The 16,509-nt window shown below is 39.2% G+C and overlaps 2 protein-coding genes across 6 annotated transcripts in view; one reads left to right on the top strand and one right to left on the bottom strand.

Annotated features, from left to right (window-relative positions):
• PCSK5 (proprotein convertase subtilisin/kexin type 5) overlaps positions 1–16,509 on the bottom strand; it is a 490,556-nt gene that overhangs the window by 132,713 nt on the left and 341,334 nt on the right. For 2 of the 3 annotated variants that reach the window (XM_081505747.1, XM_081505752.1), the window contains exons 18-20: positions 14,451–14,548; positions 13,386–13,515; positions 12,856–12,971 (exon numbers count right to left, since the gene is read on the bottom strand). In XM_081505747.1, coding sequence (XP_081361873.1) covers positions 12,856–12,971; positions 13,386–13,515; positions 14,451–14,548 — 344 coding nt within the window. Of the gene's footprint in view, positions 1–7,084; positions 9,695–12,855; positions 12,972–13,385; positions 13,516–14,450; positions 14,549–16,509 lie in introns of those variants that run through there. The other variant, XM_081505755.1, reaches the window with a different exon arrangement.
• LOC145512260 (uncharacterized) overlaps positions 1–16,509 on the top strand; it is a 155,922-nt gene that overhangs the window by 117,727 nt on the left and 21,686 nt on the right. The window lies entirely within an intron of this gene.

The raw sequence follows: 16,509 nt of genomic DNA, 5'->3' as shown, positions 1-16,509 counted from the left end.
TGCAGTGACTTTGGAGCCCAAAAAAATAAAGTCTGTCACTGTTTCCACTGTTTTCCCCATCTATTTCCCATGAAGTGATGGGACCAGATGCCATGATCTTAGTTTTCTGAATGTTGAGTTTTAAGCCAACATTTTCACTCTCCTCTTTCACTTTTATCAAGAGGCTCTTTAGTTCTTCATTTTCTGTCATAAGCGTGGTGTCAGCTGCATATCTGAGGTTATTGATATTTCTCCTGGCAGTCTTGATTCCAGCTTGTGCTTCATCTAATCCAGCGTTTCTCATGATGTACTCAGCATATAAGTTAAATAAGCAGGGTGACAATATACAGCCTTGACGTACTCTTTTCCCAATTTGGAACCAGTCTGTTGTTCCATGTCCAGTTCTAACTGTTGCTTCTTGACTTGCATACAGATTTCTCAGGAAGCAGGTCAGGTGGTCTGGTGTTCCCATCTCTTGAAGAATTTTCCACAGTTTGTTGTGATCCACACAGTCAAAAGCTTTGGCATAGTCAATAAAGCAGAAGAAGATGTTTTTCTGGAGCTCTCTTGCTTTTTCGGTGATCCACCGGATGTTGGCAATTTGATCTCTGGTTCCTCTGCCTTTTCTAAATCCAGCTTCAACATCTGGAAGTTCATGGTTCATGTACTGTTGAAGCTTGGCTTGGAGAATTTTGAGGATTACTTTCCTAGCGTGTGAGATGAATGCAATTGTGTGGTAGTTTGAACATTCTTTGGCATTGCCTTTCTTTGGGATTGGAATGAAAACTGACCTTTTCCAGTCCTGTGGCCACTGCTGAGTTTTCCAAATTTGCTGGCATATTGAGTGCAGCACTTTCACTGCATCATCTTTCAGGATTTGAAATAGCTCAACTGGAATTCCATCACTTCCACTAGCTTTGTTTGTAGTGATGCTTCCAAAGGCCCACTTGACTTCATATTCCAGGATGTCTGGCTCTAGGTGAGTGATCACACCATCGTGATTATCTGGGTTGTGAAGATCTTTTTTGTATAGTTCTTCTGTGTATTCTTTCCACCTCTTCTTGATATCTTATGCTTCTGTTAGGTCCATACCATTTCTGCCCTTTATTGAGCCCATCTTCGCATGAAAAGTTCCCTTTGGATCTCTAATTTTCTTGAAGAGATCTCTAGTCTTTCCCCTTGTATTGTTTTTGCTATTTCTTTGCATTGATCACTGATGAAGGCTTTCTTATCTCTTCTTGCTTCTAATGATACAAGTCAGTTAAAAATTACATTTCTGTACATAATAAAACTTACATTTTCTTTGTAGTTTAGATTTTATTATGTTGCAACAGTTATGGATTTGTGTCAAGAAAATCCTGTTGACTCTCACCTGGAAATAATTTGTTTTAATGGATTTGTCAAAGGAGCTCATGGAATTTGTATTTTGTGATGGTTTTCAGCACTGTAATGTTTCTGTGTTCCCTGTATCTCTGCTCTGTTTCTTCCTCATTTCATTGAGGCTAGAGAATGCAAATGATGACTTCCAAGACAAGGAGAAATTAGCATGAAAGGGACATCACGTGCTCATTTCTTATTAGTCACTGCCTCATTTCCTTTAGGTCCTATCTGATTTCCTTTGCCCACATGGCCCATTGGTCACTACTAATTCTCATAGTGATATTGAAATACACTCCTAGCTTGGTCCCACAAAACACTATGTGGCCTTGCTCAGTAGTCCTGGGTAGAGATTGCTCTATTCACAAGAGACAGCATGGACCTTGGGCCAGACATTGTCAGGTGACCTATATAATCCTGATGTAAGCTTCATGATCACAGCCTGAAGCTTGTTTCAACAGACACCTTCCTTGGCTCTTATATTTTTCTTGGAGACTTGGATATCATCAGATCATCTGGATTTAAATTAATCCCAGATCTTCTATTTAACCACTGGGGTGCTTAAAGCATTTACCTCATCTGCATTCTCATTTGTAGAGAGAATAAAATCAGGCTATTGGCAATATTGAATGAGATAGCTCATATAAAGAACTGAGCACAGTGCTTAGTACATAGGAAGTGTATTCCATATATGGGAGTTACTCTTTCTGTTGTTCCGTTGTTACGAAGGGTAGTTCCTCACATATTAATTCTTTCCTTTTACTCTTCTCTGGTAATGACAGTTTAGAGGGCAAGGGGTTTTCTTTTAGACAGAAGAGAAGATTCTGAGCCAGTCCTTGTCCCCTAGTCTTGCAAACAGGCTTTGCCAGATTTCTTGCTCTAGTCATGGACATCCCAGGGAAGAGAAACTTACCGGCTGCCTCCTCTCATGTGAGCGAATCTGATAGTTGAGCTCTGCTTAGTACCCTGTCCTTTGATTTAGTTGGCTCAATGCAGCCATCAATCCCTTGGGTACTGAAGCAAATACAGCCTCCTCAGCATTCTGTCTGAATGAATGCTTCCTGCATTTGTTGGCAGGAGGCTACGAGTTGACTTCATGGGGTCCTTAAGTAAGTCAGTTAGCCTCTCTGAAAAGAAAGTTGATGATTCAAAAAATAAAGAGGTTGAAGAAGGGGGGCAATGGCCCATCCTAGGCCCTTTGTGAGTTGAACTCCGGGGTCTTCCCATTCCCTTCCTTCACTTGCTCACCTGCCCACTCTCTGCCTCTCAGTCCACAAGCCCTTTGATGGTTTTGTCCCTTTGTACCAGTTCTTTCTCTCAAGAATCCTTCTCCAACATCCTCACCTTCTTTGACTTACAAATTCCTGTTTATCTTTCAAGACTCGTGTCTAATGTAACTTCTCACTGAAGTCTTCTTATTCATTCATTCCACAAATATTTACTAAGCAAGTCACTGTGTTAGACACTGTCCAAGGCACTGTGTTAGACATCTTGTCCACTGTGGACAAGATGGAAAACTCCCAGCTCCTGTGGTGCTGAGGGATAGACTGACAGTAAACAAGTCAATGAACTGTAGAATGTCATGTTTGTGGTGCTAGACCAAAAAGGTCGACAGATGTGGGGTGAATGGTAGAAGGAGCTGCTTTTGAGAAAGCTGTTTTTGAACTAAGATCTGTAGGATGAGAAAGATATCAGCCATGTGAAGAGCAGGGTTCTGGATGCACAAATACGCTAGTTTTGTTTGGAGAACAAAAAGAAGTTTGGTATGATTAGAATATGATGAACAAGGGAGCATGAGAAGGTATCAGAAAGGTCTCAGGTAAGGAGTTCAGATTTTATTCTGAGTGGAATAGGGAGAGGCGAAATCAGATTTTGTGTTTATAATAGCACTCTGCCATCTGTGTGGAGCATGGATGGGGGGAGAAGCAGAGAGCCTGGTTAGGAGGCTCAGGCAGTAGTTTAGGGTAGAGAGGATGGTGCTTTGATCCAGAATTACAGCTACGGAGTGGGAAGAAGTCACTTATAGATATATCATGGAGGTCAGTGGGATTTTGCCAATGGATTGGGTTTGAGGGTAGCAAAAAGAGAAATCCTAGGGTTTAGGTTTGAGCAACCGGTGGATGGATGGATTTTTAGATGTATTTTAATACCATATGCTGAGATGGGAGACAATCTATGATAATGTTTAGGGGGTTGGCAAGTTTAAAGTCTATTTTGGACATGTTAATTTTGAGATGCCTGTTAGTCATCTGGAGGGAAATAGCAGGTAGCTACTTGGATCTACAGGTGGGAATCTTGAGGGAAGACATTAGATATATGTATAAATATATCCTCCCCCTACACGAGGAGTGAATTTGTCCCTCCTTTGCAGGGTTAAATTAGAAACCCAACAGATCCTAGGTTCTCCTGTCTCTGCCAGTACCACATCATATCAAAAATTGAAATTCACCTTTATCCCACATTAATTAGGTGATTCCTTAAGTGTTGAGTTGCAGTTGACTAGTTTGATATGTTGCATTTTATAGATATTTAATTAAAATATCATTTGATTTTGCACATTTTAAAGGCAAATCTGTTTTGAATGTTTCATGTTATTTTTGGATGCCTTTGGAAAGCTTATCATGTGAGACATGGTACATTTAACCCTTAATTAGTTAAAGTGAGCATGCTTGCTCTTTTTGACTCCCAGCAATATTTTGATGCTTAAGGCCTTTCAGTAGCTTCATATTATAACCATGTATTTTGGTTTGTTTACCACTAGACCATAAGCTTGAAGAGGGCACGAAGGACCTCAGTGCTTGGTATATAGACAGAAACTCAAAGTTTGCTTATGGAAGCAATTCACTTGGATTAATAAGGAGAAAAAGCCAAGTCCAGGAATATAGTGTGCTTTCTATCGACACTTGGGAAAAGGCTCTCACCTCCTGTCTTGCAATGTATGTAATATGGACTTGTTTTCTCCTTGGCGCTCATAAAAGGGAGGCAGTGTTGTACAGAAAGTTGATGTTCTGGGCTTGATTTTAATCCATACCCTTGACAGTTGTGAATCTTGCAACAGAAAGTTAGTTTCTGTAGGTTGCTCTGATTTTTGTGGGGGCAAAATTAAATAAAGCCATTGTAGTAAAACTGCCAGCTTAAAAACACTGTATTCTTATAGTATATTCTTTTCTAAAAAGTGTCTTACAATTCAGACCTCAAGGAATGTTTCTGGAAATTTCTAGAAGTGGAGATGCGAAATATCTTTTGTTGCCTGACATCTGACCTGGAAAAAGCCAAGAGTTGCAACAATTGTGGTGAGGGACTCAACAATGGCCCTTTAGAGACGAAATCTTGCAAGAAAATCCTTCAGCAATAAGACAGTTAAACATCTTTCTAAGTCTCTTATAGGAAGAAAGTAGGAAGGAACAGCTGGAGTTCCCAGGTCCCAGGCTTGCCCTAGGAGACTCAGTGATGTTGTACAGCTGTATCCTTCTTGCCCAAGAATTCACTTTGGGCCAGATCTTTGCCTCTCATGATGAAGAGGAGACATGATTTTATGGTTTATAGCCCCAGTGCTATTGCCAAATTGCTCCAATGAACCATAGTGAAATTAAGTCCATCTTGGCTATGCCTTGCTAAATGTGTCAGTGGCTCCAAAATATTCCACCAAGAATTTCAGATTTTATGGGTTTTAACAAAAATAACTTTAGAAATAGACATCAACCAGGGAAGAGAAATGGTTTATACTTTGTCATTGACACATACTGAGTTTGGAGCCCAGGCCCAGCTTGGGACAGGTGAGGTTGAACTGCAGCTGGCCTTTGTGGTCCCCTCCCATTTTGTATTAGAAAATTGCCTCCAGTTTTCTCTAATTGTCAAATTGCTGTCTGTTACTGCCCCTTTTGTGAAGCTGAATAATCATATGAAAGCAGTTAAGAATGCATGCCCACTTACATTTTAGCTGCATGATATTTTTTCTACATGAGGGGGATGTTAAGTACTTACATACTCAGATGTGCCTATAGTGTTGATCATTTGATGGAGAAAATTTAATTTAGTAGTTACTACAACAGTTACTTTCCCTTCTCTATGAAGCACTTAGTTTGCAAATTCCTCAAAATGAAGAAGTAGACTGCTCTGTGGAAATGAAGAGTCTGATAGATGAGTAGCATGATGGTAGAGTTCTAATATTGGCTGAAAGGTGAGAGAGTGCTGATCAGTCCACAGATGGATATTAATGAATAGCAAGGTCTTCCATGGGTATGGAAATTGAAAAAAATGGGCACACTATCCATCTTATGGAAAATGTAAAAATGTCAATTCTTCCTGACTGATCCATCACATCTTAAATTACTGTTCTTTGTAGCAATGGGGTAATAAGTTACAACCATTAGAACATTTGACTTGCTTCCCTGAACAACTCTTTAGCAGCAGATTTGCTGCTAGTGCTCCTCCTGCTTTAGTTCCCTCTGCTTAGTTAAGCCTCAGCCATCCTCCAAAATCCAATACCAGTCTAAACTGCTCTAGGAAATGCCCTGACTAATCCAATTCAAAGGGATTTCTACCTGTCTGAACTTAACTTACTCATCTGAGATTTAGAAGTCACTCCTTAGGATTAATGGTCTTACTGTTGAATTTTATTTTTATTATTGAGTCTGGTTATGCAATCCCAATCAATTTATTTCAAGTCCATACACCTCAGCTTTCTCGTTTATAAACAGAGGATACTACATGTACTTCTGCTCTAGAATTTTTGTGAGACTTAAAAGAGTATATTTATTGGGTTGGCCAAAAAAGCTCTTTCAGGTTTTTCTGTACCATCTTAGGGGAAACTTGAATGAACTTTTTGGCCAACCCAATATATCTACACACACACACACACACACACACACACACACACACACTCTGTATTCCCATATTGTACAGCACATAGTAAATGGTCAATAAAATTAGTTTCTCCCCATCTCCGTAATGGGACTTCATGGCAACAGAAGCTCTTTCTTATACCTTTTTGTCTCCCCAAATCTTTAAACCTAATTAGAGCTCAATATGTGTGTCACTTCTGTTGATTTCTCATTTCTTTTTTGCAAAAGACAGGACATTGAACCTTCAGGGTTAGTGACCATCACAAGCAGGGTTCACAAAGGTCTATGATCCATGGTTGTTTATTTGCTAACTATACAGTTCTACCCTGTGGCATGTACTAGAGACTAGTTTTAGACAAAGTCATCTTCTAGGCATCCAGGGATACAGCCACTGATAATGATGCACAGGATATCAGCCAACTGAACAAGGCCATCTTCTATAACGTCTTTCACACTCCTCACCTCTTTGTGCCCAGCACCATGGTCCCCACCGTTTCATACAACCACAGTTAGGTGTGCAGTAGTCCATGCCCTGGGGTAAGCCAAGGAAAGAGCAGGTCCAGATGGTTCTTTCATTGGACATTGCGTCTGTACAATGCAGTAGCAACTGCACCAAGCTTTTGTAGATTTTTTCACAACCTGCTTACTAAAAATGGGGTTTAACAGTCATTCATGACCAAACCTAAACTGTTCCTTTCTTCTATTGCTGTTACATTCTCCTTTTTTCAGTTCCCACCTCTGTTCACCCTGTCTTCCCAACCTTATTTATATGCTTCATTCACCTCCACCCTTTCTTCCATATTCAGCTTCTGTATGGAAACAGAAGTTTCTCATGACCTCACCCTTTCAGAGATGTTTGCACATGGTTATGAACAGATCAAATAAACAGGAACTTAGGTTAATTTAATAGAAAAAATAAAATATGGAATAACATTGATTTTGGCCAGTATCAATTACAACCATTCTACTATATTTTACAAAAAAACAACTGAACATTTTACACATGTACAGTATTTTTCAGTAAAAGTGAATTTGGATTTAACAATGGATCACTAATGAAAAGACAAAAGAAAACAGAAAGTAGGACTTCTGGCTCTAGGTTAGAGTATTTGTTAAGTCTCCAAACTTTGTACTATCCATTACATATATCTCATTATGAATATATATATTTATACATAATATATAACATTAACTTAAACTTTGAAAGCATTATGTTCTAGTTAATAATATTCTGTAGATAAACGAGGCAGTAACCACTAGTAGTTAAACCAGTATTTCCACAATGTGTGCCTGCATGGTCAATGAGAAATGGAACACATGTTGGTGGACCCCAATGGTTTTGACTGTCAGATTGATGGTTATTTGTCTAAGAACACAGACATCATTTTTATTTTTCCCTTCATAGTAACTTTGTGCCTCAAATATTATGGGCGGGTTCAGTTAAATGGATTCTTCTGCAGGCAGATCTGGTTTCACCATCTACTTGACCTTGCTTTAGGCTCTCACTTTTATCCACTTAAGAGACTGCGACTTTAAATGCAAGACTCTACATGCCATACCCGGGACTAACTTGCTTTCTTCAGGTCAGAAGGGCCTGCAGTGTTATGAAGAGGAAAAATTACTCAAAAAAATCAGTGGATCCCCTAGTTATATATGAATCATTACATGACTTAGTATCACTGCAGTGCTATTAAAAGGGTCATTAGACTTTGTACTCATTATTTACCTTGGGTTAAATGTTAACTTTGATGTCTTGGAATACAAATTTTCAAGTTAGGCTTTTTTACTAGCTTGCTTCTTGGATGGGGACCTTAGTTAGCATCCATTTCCCAGGATAACCTATATGGATATCATTCCTTCTCTCATCTTGGAAGTGAGGCTGTCTGAAGCCTAAAGCCTTCAATATGGCTGGTCACTCTCAAAGCGAATGAGGTCACCAATGGAGCTTTGATATGAAACATGAATAAACTTGATATTAGTCTCTGCTCTCCTAAATAGAGAAACTCAAGAGTTATAAAAAGATCTATCAAGCTTCCTCATTTCTGACCACTGATCCAAAGAGTATTCACATAAGTCAGTCTGCTAGATTCCAGGATGTGTTTGGGGACTCATAGAAAACCAGTGAATATATTTCCAGGAAAACAGATGGTCTCATTGACATTCAGTGGACAGGTGTATCAGCGTGGTTATAGAGAGACAGAGGAGTGGGGAAAGAACAGAACCAGGAGGGTACAATCATGCTGCCCATATTCCATTTCCAGTTTTATTTTCTTAAAATGATAAGATGAAAAACACTTCTAATAAGCACCATTGAAAAATGTTACCCTGCCAACTTGGGCATGGGCTTAAATATTATTTAAATAAATTCCATTTCTTAAAAAATACAGGACCTTTTAGAAGCTTTTGAGTCTAGGAAGAAATTTCCTTCATCATATCCAAAACACTTCCCACTACAACACATGGAATTTCTGATGGCCTTAAAAAATGCTATGGGGTAATGGCTGAGTAGCACCAAGAGCATGTGCAGGGTTTACGAGTGAACACTCTGGATTTGGGGGGAGCTGGATCAGTCTCAGCTATTCTGTGAATCTTTGCATTCGGTCCATCACCAATTTGACTATGCAGAGCAATCCCATTTGACCAGCTGTATGTAAAATAACCGAATCTACCATGGAAAAGCCAGTAGCAGCAAGTCTATCTGATGAAACCAGTGGAGCAGACTTATCAAGTGGGCATAATGCCAAAACCAGCACATAATGCATGAAGTAAATTATGTGTGGAAAGTGTCAATGGTCAGCTGTGAAAAACCAAGACAAATGACACTGAACACAACCACAACTCTCTGGGATGTTCTTAATGCCCTTAGGTCCAGTTTTCTGCCATTTCCCCCAACAGTGGACTCAGGCATGAAAAATGATGGATGCAAGAGCTTTCTGTTTCATTTTGATCTATGTCTGCTCTTGTGATGTTTTTGAAAGGGATTTTTAGGCATCTCAAAGGGGGAAGCAAGCAAGTAAATGCAAAAGAAAAAAAAAAAAACGGACCTTTAAAAACAGGGCAGGAAATCAAATTACTTTAAAGTCAAATTTTGGCATCAGATGCTTTGGTCATACAATACTGTCTCTGTGGTTCTGGCTGTTTAGCACTAAACACCCAGTTATAAAAGGTAGGCTTGTTGTAGGTTTATTTCTTTTTCCATTTAAGTTCTGACAAAACAGTTCACCATCTCCCTGCACAAATTGGAGCGAGAGAGAAAAAGAGAGCAAGAAAGAGAGAGGTGGCTTGCTTTTTTTTTTTTTTTTGCTTGTTTTTTTCTTTTTAATAATAATATGGAGTAATCTATAAGTCTACAGGAACAAAGAAATCTAGGATGGCAGCTCAGCCTTGGAATGTACATGTTTTGCAGCACAGTTGTTGAAGAACCTTCCGTTGGCACAGATTGTTCTTTTTCACTAGCATACAGAAGCCTCCTTCCGCCCAGGACTCTTCCGTTGCTTTTCCAGGAATTCAGCAAGAGACAGGGGAAGTTGAGGACGAGAGCAGCATGATGGACACACATGGAAGAAGGTTGTGATTGGCCAGAGAGGCAGATTGGGGGGATTGGAAGAGATCATTCAGGAGCAGTCAACAGGAGGAAATTTGGTCCACCCAAAGTGATTTCAGTCAACAGCATTGTTTTTCAAGAAGCATTGTTTTGCAGTCCAACGGTAAATGTGATTGGTATCCATTTATGAAAAGGAAAAAAGATTAGAAAAAGAATAAATTAGAAATCAATAATAATACAAGCGAGGATTTTTCTTTCTGGAATTACCTAGAGCAGAGCATATACACTCATTTACACTATATTTCATTGAGTCTAAGACACTGGATTTCAGATACACCGCTTTTTTAAGTGCTGCCAAGAAAAATTCTTATTAAATGGTGACACAATAACCTTTTGTCAATTAGCATATTAGTTTTATGCTTATTAAAGTATTAAACTTGCATAACATGCTGTTTTTTTCTGGGCTTATGTAATAACTCTTCCTTTGAATATTGAGAAATAGTTTAACATTTTGAAGCTATTAGGAAGTGCAATTAAATGCCACGTAAGTGGGAGTGATCATGTGCCGCAGTTGACTAGATATATCTGTGACTAAGTCACAGGTGATGACAACTACATTACATCAACCTGTGGGACAAAGCAGTTGTAAGCTGCCACGAATTAATGCATCTGATTCCAGAGCTACTAAAATATACTAAAAAAGTATGTCTTAGAATCACTGAAATATGACAGTTGAAAGAAAATAATAACACATCCCTAACAGCACATGGCGATTGCCATGTGATTTGAAAACCCTAGTGAGCTGTCAATGATCTCATTCTTTAACCTACCTGAAAATGGACTAATCACAAATCATGGTTCTTCATTTTCCACTTTTGCCCACAATCCTGACACTCCACTTTTACCAAAGTGCCATTGGCATAAATGATCCCATGCTTACCATGGTTTAGGGAAAGCAGTTAAAGATCATAAACCTTGAAATGCCTGTTACCAAGTACTATGGGTGAACCTCTCAAGTAATAGTGCATCTTTTGGGTCAATGGCTTAAAAATCTTCCTTGGTTTTTCACTTACTAACTTACAAAAATTCTGATCATATTCAGATAGAGGGGGATCAGCTTTTAATGTGAGGGTAAGGATCACTGGCTGATAACTAGAAAGTAATACATGGTATCTGGGGTGCCATCACTCCCAGTCTTCTTACCTGAGTGTTGTGTGGTGAGAATTAGCCCTGGCCATGAAAAGTTTGAATGCAGAGCCTGAGCAGGTCTGCCTGTCCCTGCCAGGTCAATCATACATTAGAAGAGCTATGAAGATGCAAAGTCACTTAGACGTTCTGTGGATATGAGAGCATAAATGATTTCCCTATTGGTGCCATCACATGCTCAGATATTTTTGTTCTTTGAGATTCCTAATGGGAAGTTATCAGATAACCATATGAGGGCAATAGTATTATTCTTTTTATTTTTACAGATGAGGGCAGTGAGGCCCCAAAATACTCATAACCTGTCCAAGGTCGGAAGCCTAGATAAGATGATGCATTCTGACTTCTGAATCTACATTCTCCCAACCATAGCACTCTTCTGCCTCTTGTGAAATTTTCAGAAGAGGAACCACTCAAAGGAACACAAAGATTAAACCCAGGGAAATGATTTTATCAGGGAAAACTGTTCCAAATGCATTGTTTTTTATTTTCCTATTTCCCTAACAGTCCAAGATGTTTAGAACAATGATGGTTCAAACATTTTATTTCTACATTGTTGAGATGCACATCTGCATAAAGTCTAGGCACAAGTTTAAGAGTCCTCTCTGCATGAATTATATCTAGAGTCAAAGCTCACAAGAGATTGGAGTTGGAATAATTTAGATTCATTCATTTTATGGATAGGGAAATGGCGGAGGCCAGAAAAGTGAGAGAACTTGGCATTTGCCAAATTATCAGAGGGAATGGCTGCACATTAAAAACACTTGAGAAGCTTCTAAAGCTATTGGTGCTTTACCCCAAGACCAATTTAAATGACTCTTGGGGGAAGGTGTGGGGTCCTGGCCTTTTGGTTGAGAACTACTGGTGCAATGAAAAGAAAAATGGACCAATATTAGCATTAGAACCAATCTGTAATTGGTTTTATCATTAGATATATGCCTATCTATCATGGCTTAATAAAAGATTCAGATGCCATTTGATTGTTATTTACATATCAAAATTATAAACCATCCAAATAAGAGGAGAGTGTCAGTAAACTGTGGCATATCCACAAGACAGACTATTAAGCTGTTATGAAAAGTGAAGTTTCTGAAGATTTTGTAAAAACATAGGGTAGCATTTATCTAATGCTTAGAGCAGAAAGCAAGGTACAAAACTCTACATGGTATTTAAAAAATCTAGCAAAAAGTACATATGACAGAAGACTGGAAAACAATACAATATGTAGCCTTTTCTAATTAGTGGTTGTATGATTCCAACTATATGCCACTCTGGAAAAGTCAAATCTATGATGACAGTGAAAAAAAAATTAGTAGTTTCCAGAGGGAGGGAAGAAGGAAGGGATAGGCAGAACACAGAGGATTTTCAGGGTAGTGAAGGGTGATCTGTATATTACAGTGGTGGATACTTGTCTTTATACATTTGTCCAAACTCAGAGAACACCAAAAGTGGACCCTAATGTAAACTGTAGATTTTGGTGACAATGATGTGTCAGTATTGGTTCATCTACTGTAACAAACATATCACTCTGGTGAGGGATACTGATAGTGAGTGTGTGTGTGTGTATGTATGTAGCATGGTCAGAGGATATATGGGAATTCTCTGTACTTTCTGCTGAATTTTGCTCTGAACTCGAAGCTCTAAAGTTTTCAAGAACAAAGTTTACTAATTAAGAATAATTAACTAGTGCCATCTTGGTCAGTGGATGCTTTAGTTCTTCTTGCAGTTAAAACAACAAGAAAACTAAACTCATTGAGGGTATACGTTCAAGGAACACCAACAAGACATCAGCACGTCCTATCTGAGACATGATTGATAGTTAATATTTTCAAGTGGAAATATATATTAGACCTTAACATGGAAGGATCACGCTGTTCTCAGAAGATCAAAATAAGTAGTTGTACTCACCGTCCTTGCAGATGGCCCCCATCTGACACATTCCTAAGTCTAAGAGATACCCACTGGGACAGCTCGTACAGTTCTTGATCCCTGGACCATTGCATGTCAAACAGCTAGCGTCACATCTATGGGGAGAATGTACAATGTATCATCCTTTCACACATCAGGCGCAGGAAAAGATGTGTTTACTGTCAATCTCTTAACATCTTAAATTTAATTCTCCCTCTGAAGATGCCACAAAAATATTTTCTTAATTGCTTTAATTGACAACATTAAAGAAAACCTAGCAGGTAGACCGATTTTAAAGAGAAGAGAGCGTGCACTTGAAACAGAAATACAACTTTAGAGGTTTTAAAGTGCTCCTGAGGCACACACACACAAATCAGCTGGGTTTAAAGCTGCAGAGTGGTGGTGTCCATAGGTAAATGTCTGCACCTTATTTTTCATTAATAATTGTATGTTTCGTATTATTTATGAAGGCAGTCAAATAAGGAACCCAGTCGCCAAACACTGGGGCTTAAATGGGGGGATCCACTTACTTTTTGCAGGATTTGTATCCGTTTTCTGAAGAGTGGTCAAAGTAGTAGCTGATACTACAGCTCTGCACGCATCTCCGCTCCTCCATGAAGTAGCCCCCTGTGCAGTTAATACACCCGTCAGCACCCGCTCCTTAAAAGCAAGACAAATGCAGGAAACAGAAACAAAACCTCAGAAAAGGTTGCACAGCGGGCTGCTTTTGGCATAATTGGTGAAAATGGCATTAATAGGTTGCAATTTTGAGAACTGTAACATTTGTGCTTTTCCTTATGTTCTCTGGGGGAAAACGCTTCAGTTTTAGATTGAACCCATTTGCCAAAAAACATCAAACCTCTTTTGAAAGCAAAGGAGGTATTGCTGGGATGTTTTAAGTTTTCAGTGAGGTTAGGCTGCTGATGGCTGACTTTTGAGAACGCATGATGATTGTCAGAAGAGCTCCAAGCTTCTCCAGCATTTACACTAAAATTATCAAGAGGTTGCCTGCACACATCTTGCGTCCACCCTTGGCCTCCTTTGAATGTATTTTCAACACAGAAGTTTGAGTACTACTGTTACATTTAAAATCCAACCCAGATAGGAAAAGACAAATACCTCGTGATCTCACATAAATGTGGAATCTAAAAAAGAAGTCAAACTTATGAAAGCAGAAGTAGAAGGGGAGCTGTCAAGGACCTGGGGTGGGGAAATGAGACCTGGATCCACGGGTACAGTTTCAGTTATGCAGGATGAATAAGTTCTGGAAATCTAAAGTACACCATGGTAACTATAGTTAATACTGTATTGTATACTCAAAACGCAACTAAGAGAGTTGATCTTAAGTGTTCTCACCACACACAAACGATGTGAGGTGATGAATATGTTAATTACCTTGTATTATGTATATCAAAACATCACACGTACATCTTAAAGTATATAATTTTTGTCAGTTATGCCTCAGTAAAGCTAGAAAAGTAAGTCTAATTTAAAAAAATTACCAAGAGGGTGTGCATGACTGATGGATAAAGACAGACAAATGAAAGCCAAACCAGAGCTAGAGAAATAAATAAGAGGAGTGGGGGAGGAGGTACCAGCACAGGTGGCGCAGAAGCGGTGGCAGGGCTGGCAGTCTTGGCCGTTGAAGTACCATCCGTCCTCACAGGTGATGGCACACCGGGACCCCTGCAGGCTGAAAACAGACGGCTGTGGTCAGGCAAAGAGGTCATGACTCCCCAAGGCCGTATGTAACATATATAGTTTCCCCCAGAGGCCAGTGGATTTGGGAGAACTTCAAAGCAGAAGAAATAGCCCCTCTACCCTGTTTTTTCTCCTCCCGATGCCTAGAATGCCTCCCTGCGCCTGTAATAAGTCTGTAGCCTATACATGTGCTGCCAGTTTGGAGGACATTCCTCTTAATTATTAGCCTGGCTGACACATTTTTTTCTTTACTCAACATTTTACAACCTGGAGATTTTTAAAAGTATTTTATGGACCAAAACAATCACCTTACCTAACAATATGTCTACCAGTCCCAGACCTCCTAGACCTACTCCACAAGAAACTTAAATGTTGTTCTGTGACTGTATATGTTGTAGGAATACGTGGTAAAATGAATTACACCTGAATAGAAGGGTACAAGGGAAGTTATGACCAACCTAGACAGCATATTAAAAAGCAGAGACATTACTTTGCCAACAAAGGTCCGTCTAGTCAAGGCTATGGTTTTTCCCATGGTCATGTGTGGATGTGAGAGCTGGACTATAAAGAAAGCTGAGTGCCAAAGAATTGATGTTTTTGAACTGTGGTGTTGGAGAAGACTCTTGAGAGTCCCTTGGACTGCAAGAAGATCCAACCAGTCCATCCTAAAGGAGATCAGTCCTGGGTGTTCATTGGAAGGTCTGATGTTGAAGCAGAAACTCCAATACTTTGGCCACCTGATGCAAAGAGCTGATTCATTGGAAAAGACCCTGATGCTGGGAAAGATTGAGGGCAGGAGGAGAAGGGGACGACAGAGGATGAGATGATTGGATGGCATCACCGACTCGATGGACATGGGTTTGGGTGGACTCTGGGAGTTAGTGATGGACAAGGAGGCCTGGTGTGCTGCGGTTCATGGGGTCACAAAGACTCGGACACGACTGAGTGACTGAACTGAACTGAACTGAGAAGGGTATAACTATCCCACCCAACCCTCAGCTCAGACTCCCAGGAATAGCCTTTTTAAAATTTTAAGTGTTTCTGATTTTAGTTCTTCTCTTGGACTGAAACAAGAAAACCCTAACATACTTTTGCTTGTTGCTTCATTTATTAATTTTACATTCTAATGAAATATTTGGCAAAATTATTTACTTATATTGCTGCTTCACTAAACATCTCAACTTTTCTTAGTTACATTATTATTTAGTATTTTTAAGTGTTATCTGTGCCATGTTTTCTCTAAATAGCACTCTTAGGCATTACCTAATATGTTGCTAGAATGTTGAATGAGGAATGTGTATTTTTTTTCTTCTAATTTTTTATCAGCTGTAAGGTTTTTCAGATTGATTCTTAAAAACAAATGTCTAAAATTTACAGCATTTAATATACAAACATTACTCATGGAATAACTTAGGATGAGACTGTTACCATAATCCCATGTCACCCAGTAGACAGTTCTAGAAAATGGGTATCTAAGCAACAGGGTTAAATGCTTTCTGTGTTCTTTTAGAAAATACATTTCTCTACATTGCTGCAATTCACATGTTACTTGACTGTGCTTTGTATATGGATCATACTATTAAAAACTAACATTTAGTTTTCCCTTTATTTTTTATAATTTATGTATATAAATATTTTTATATATTTATTTTTCTCTTTAAAGTAATTTGGAAAGAACAAAATCAAAGTAGATGAAAAAGAATCCCAAACAGTCCTGTTCACGTTTTAATCCATATACTTCTAGTATTTTATGTATAGATATTTTTTCTGTTTGCTTCAGTTCAGTTCAGTCGCTCAGTCGTGTCCGACTCTTTGCGACCCCATGAATTGCAGCACGCCAGGCCTCTCTGTCCATCACCAACTCCCGGAGTCTACCCAAACCCATGTCCATCGAGTCGGTGATGCCATCCAACCATCTCATCCTCTGTCGTCCCCTTCTCCTCCCGCCCCCAA

This window comes from Giraffa tippelskirchi, chromosome 1, assembly GCF_054371585.1.
Source record: "Giraffa tippelskirchi isolate mGirTip1 chromosome 1, T2T-mGirTip1v1.2.pri, whole genome shotgun sequence".
NCBI classification, from domain to species: Eukaryota; Metazoa; Chordata; class Mammalia; order Artiodactyla; family Giraffidae; genus Giraffa; species Giraffa tippelskirchi.
Note: the sequence above shows the minus strand (reverse complement) of the source record. Positions and strands in the feature narration are given on the sequence as shown.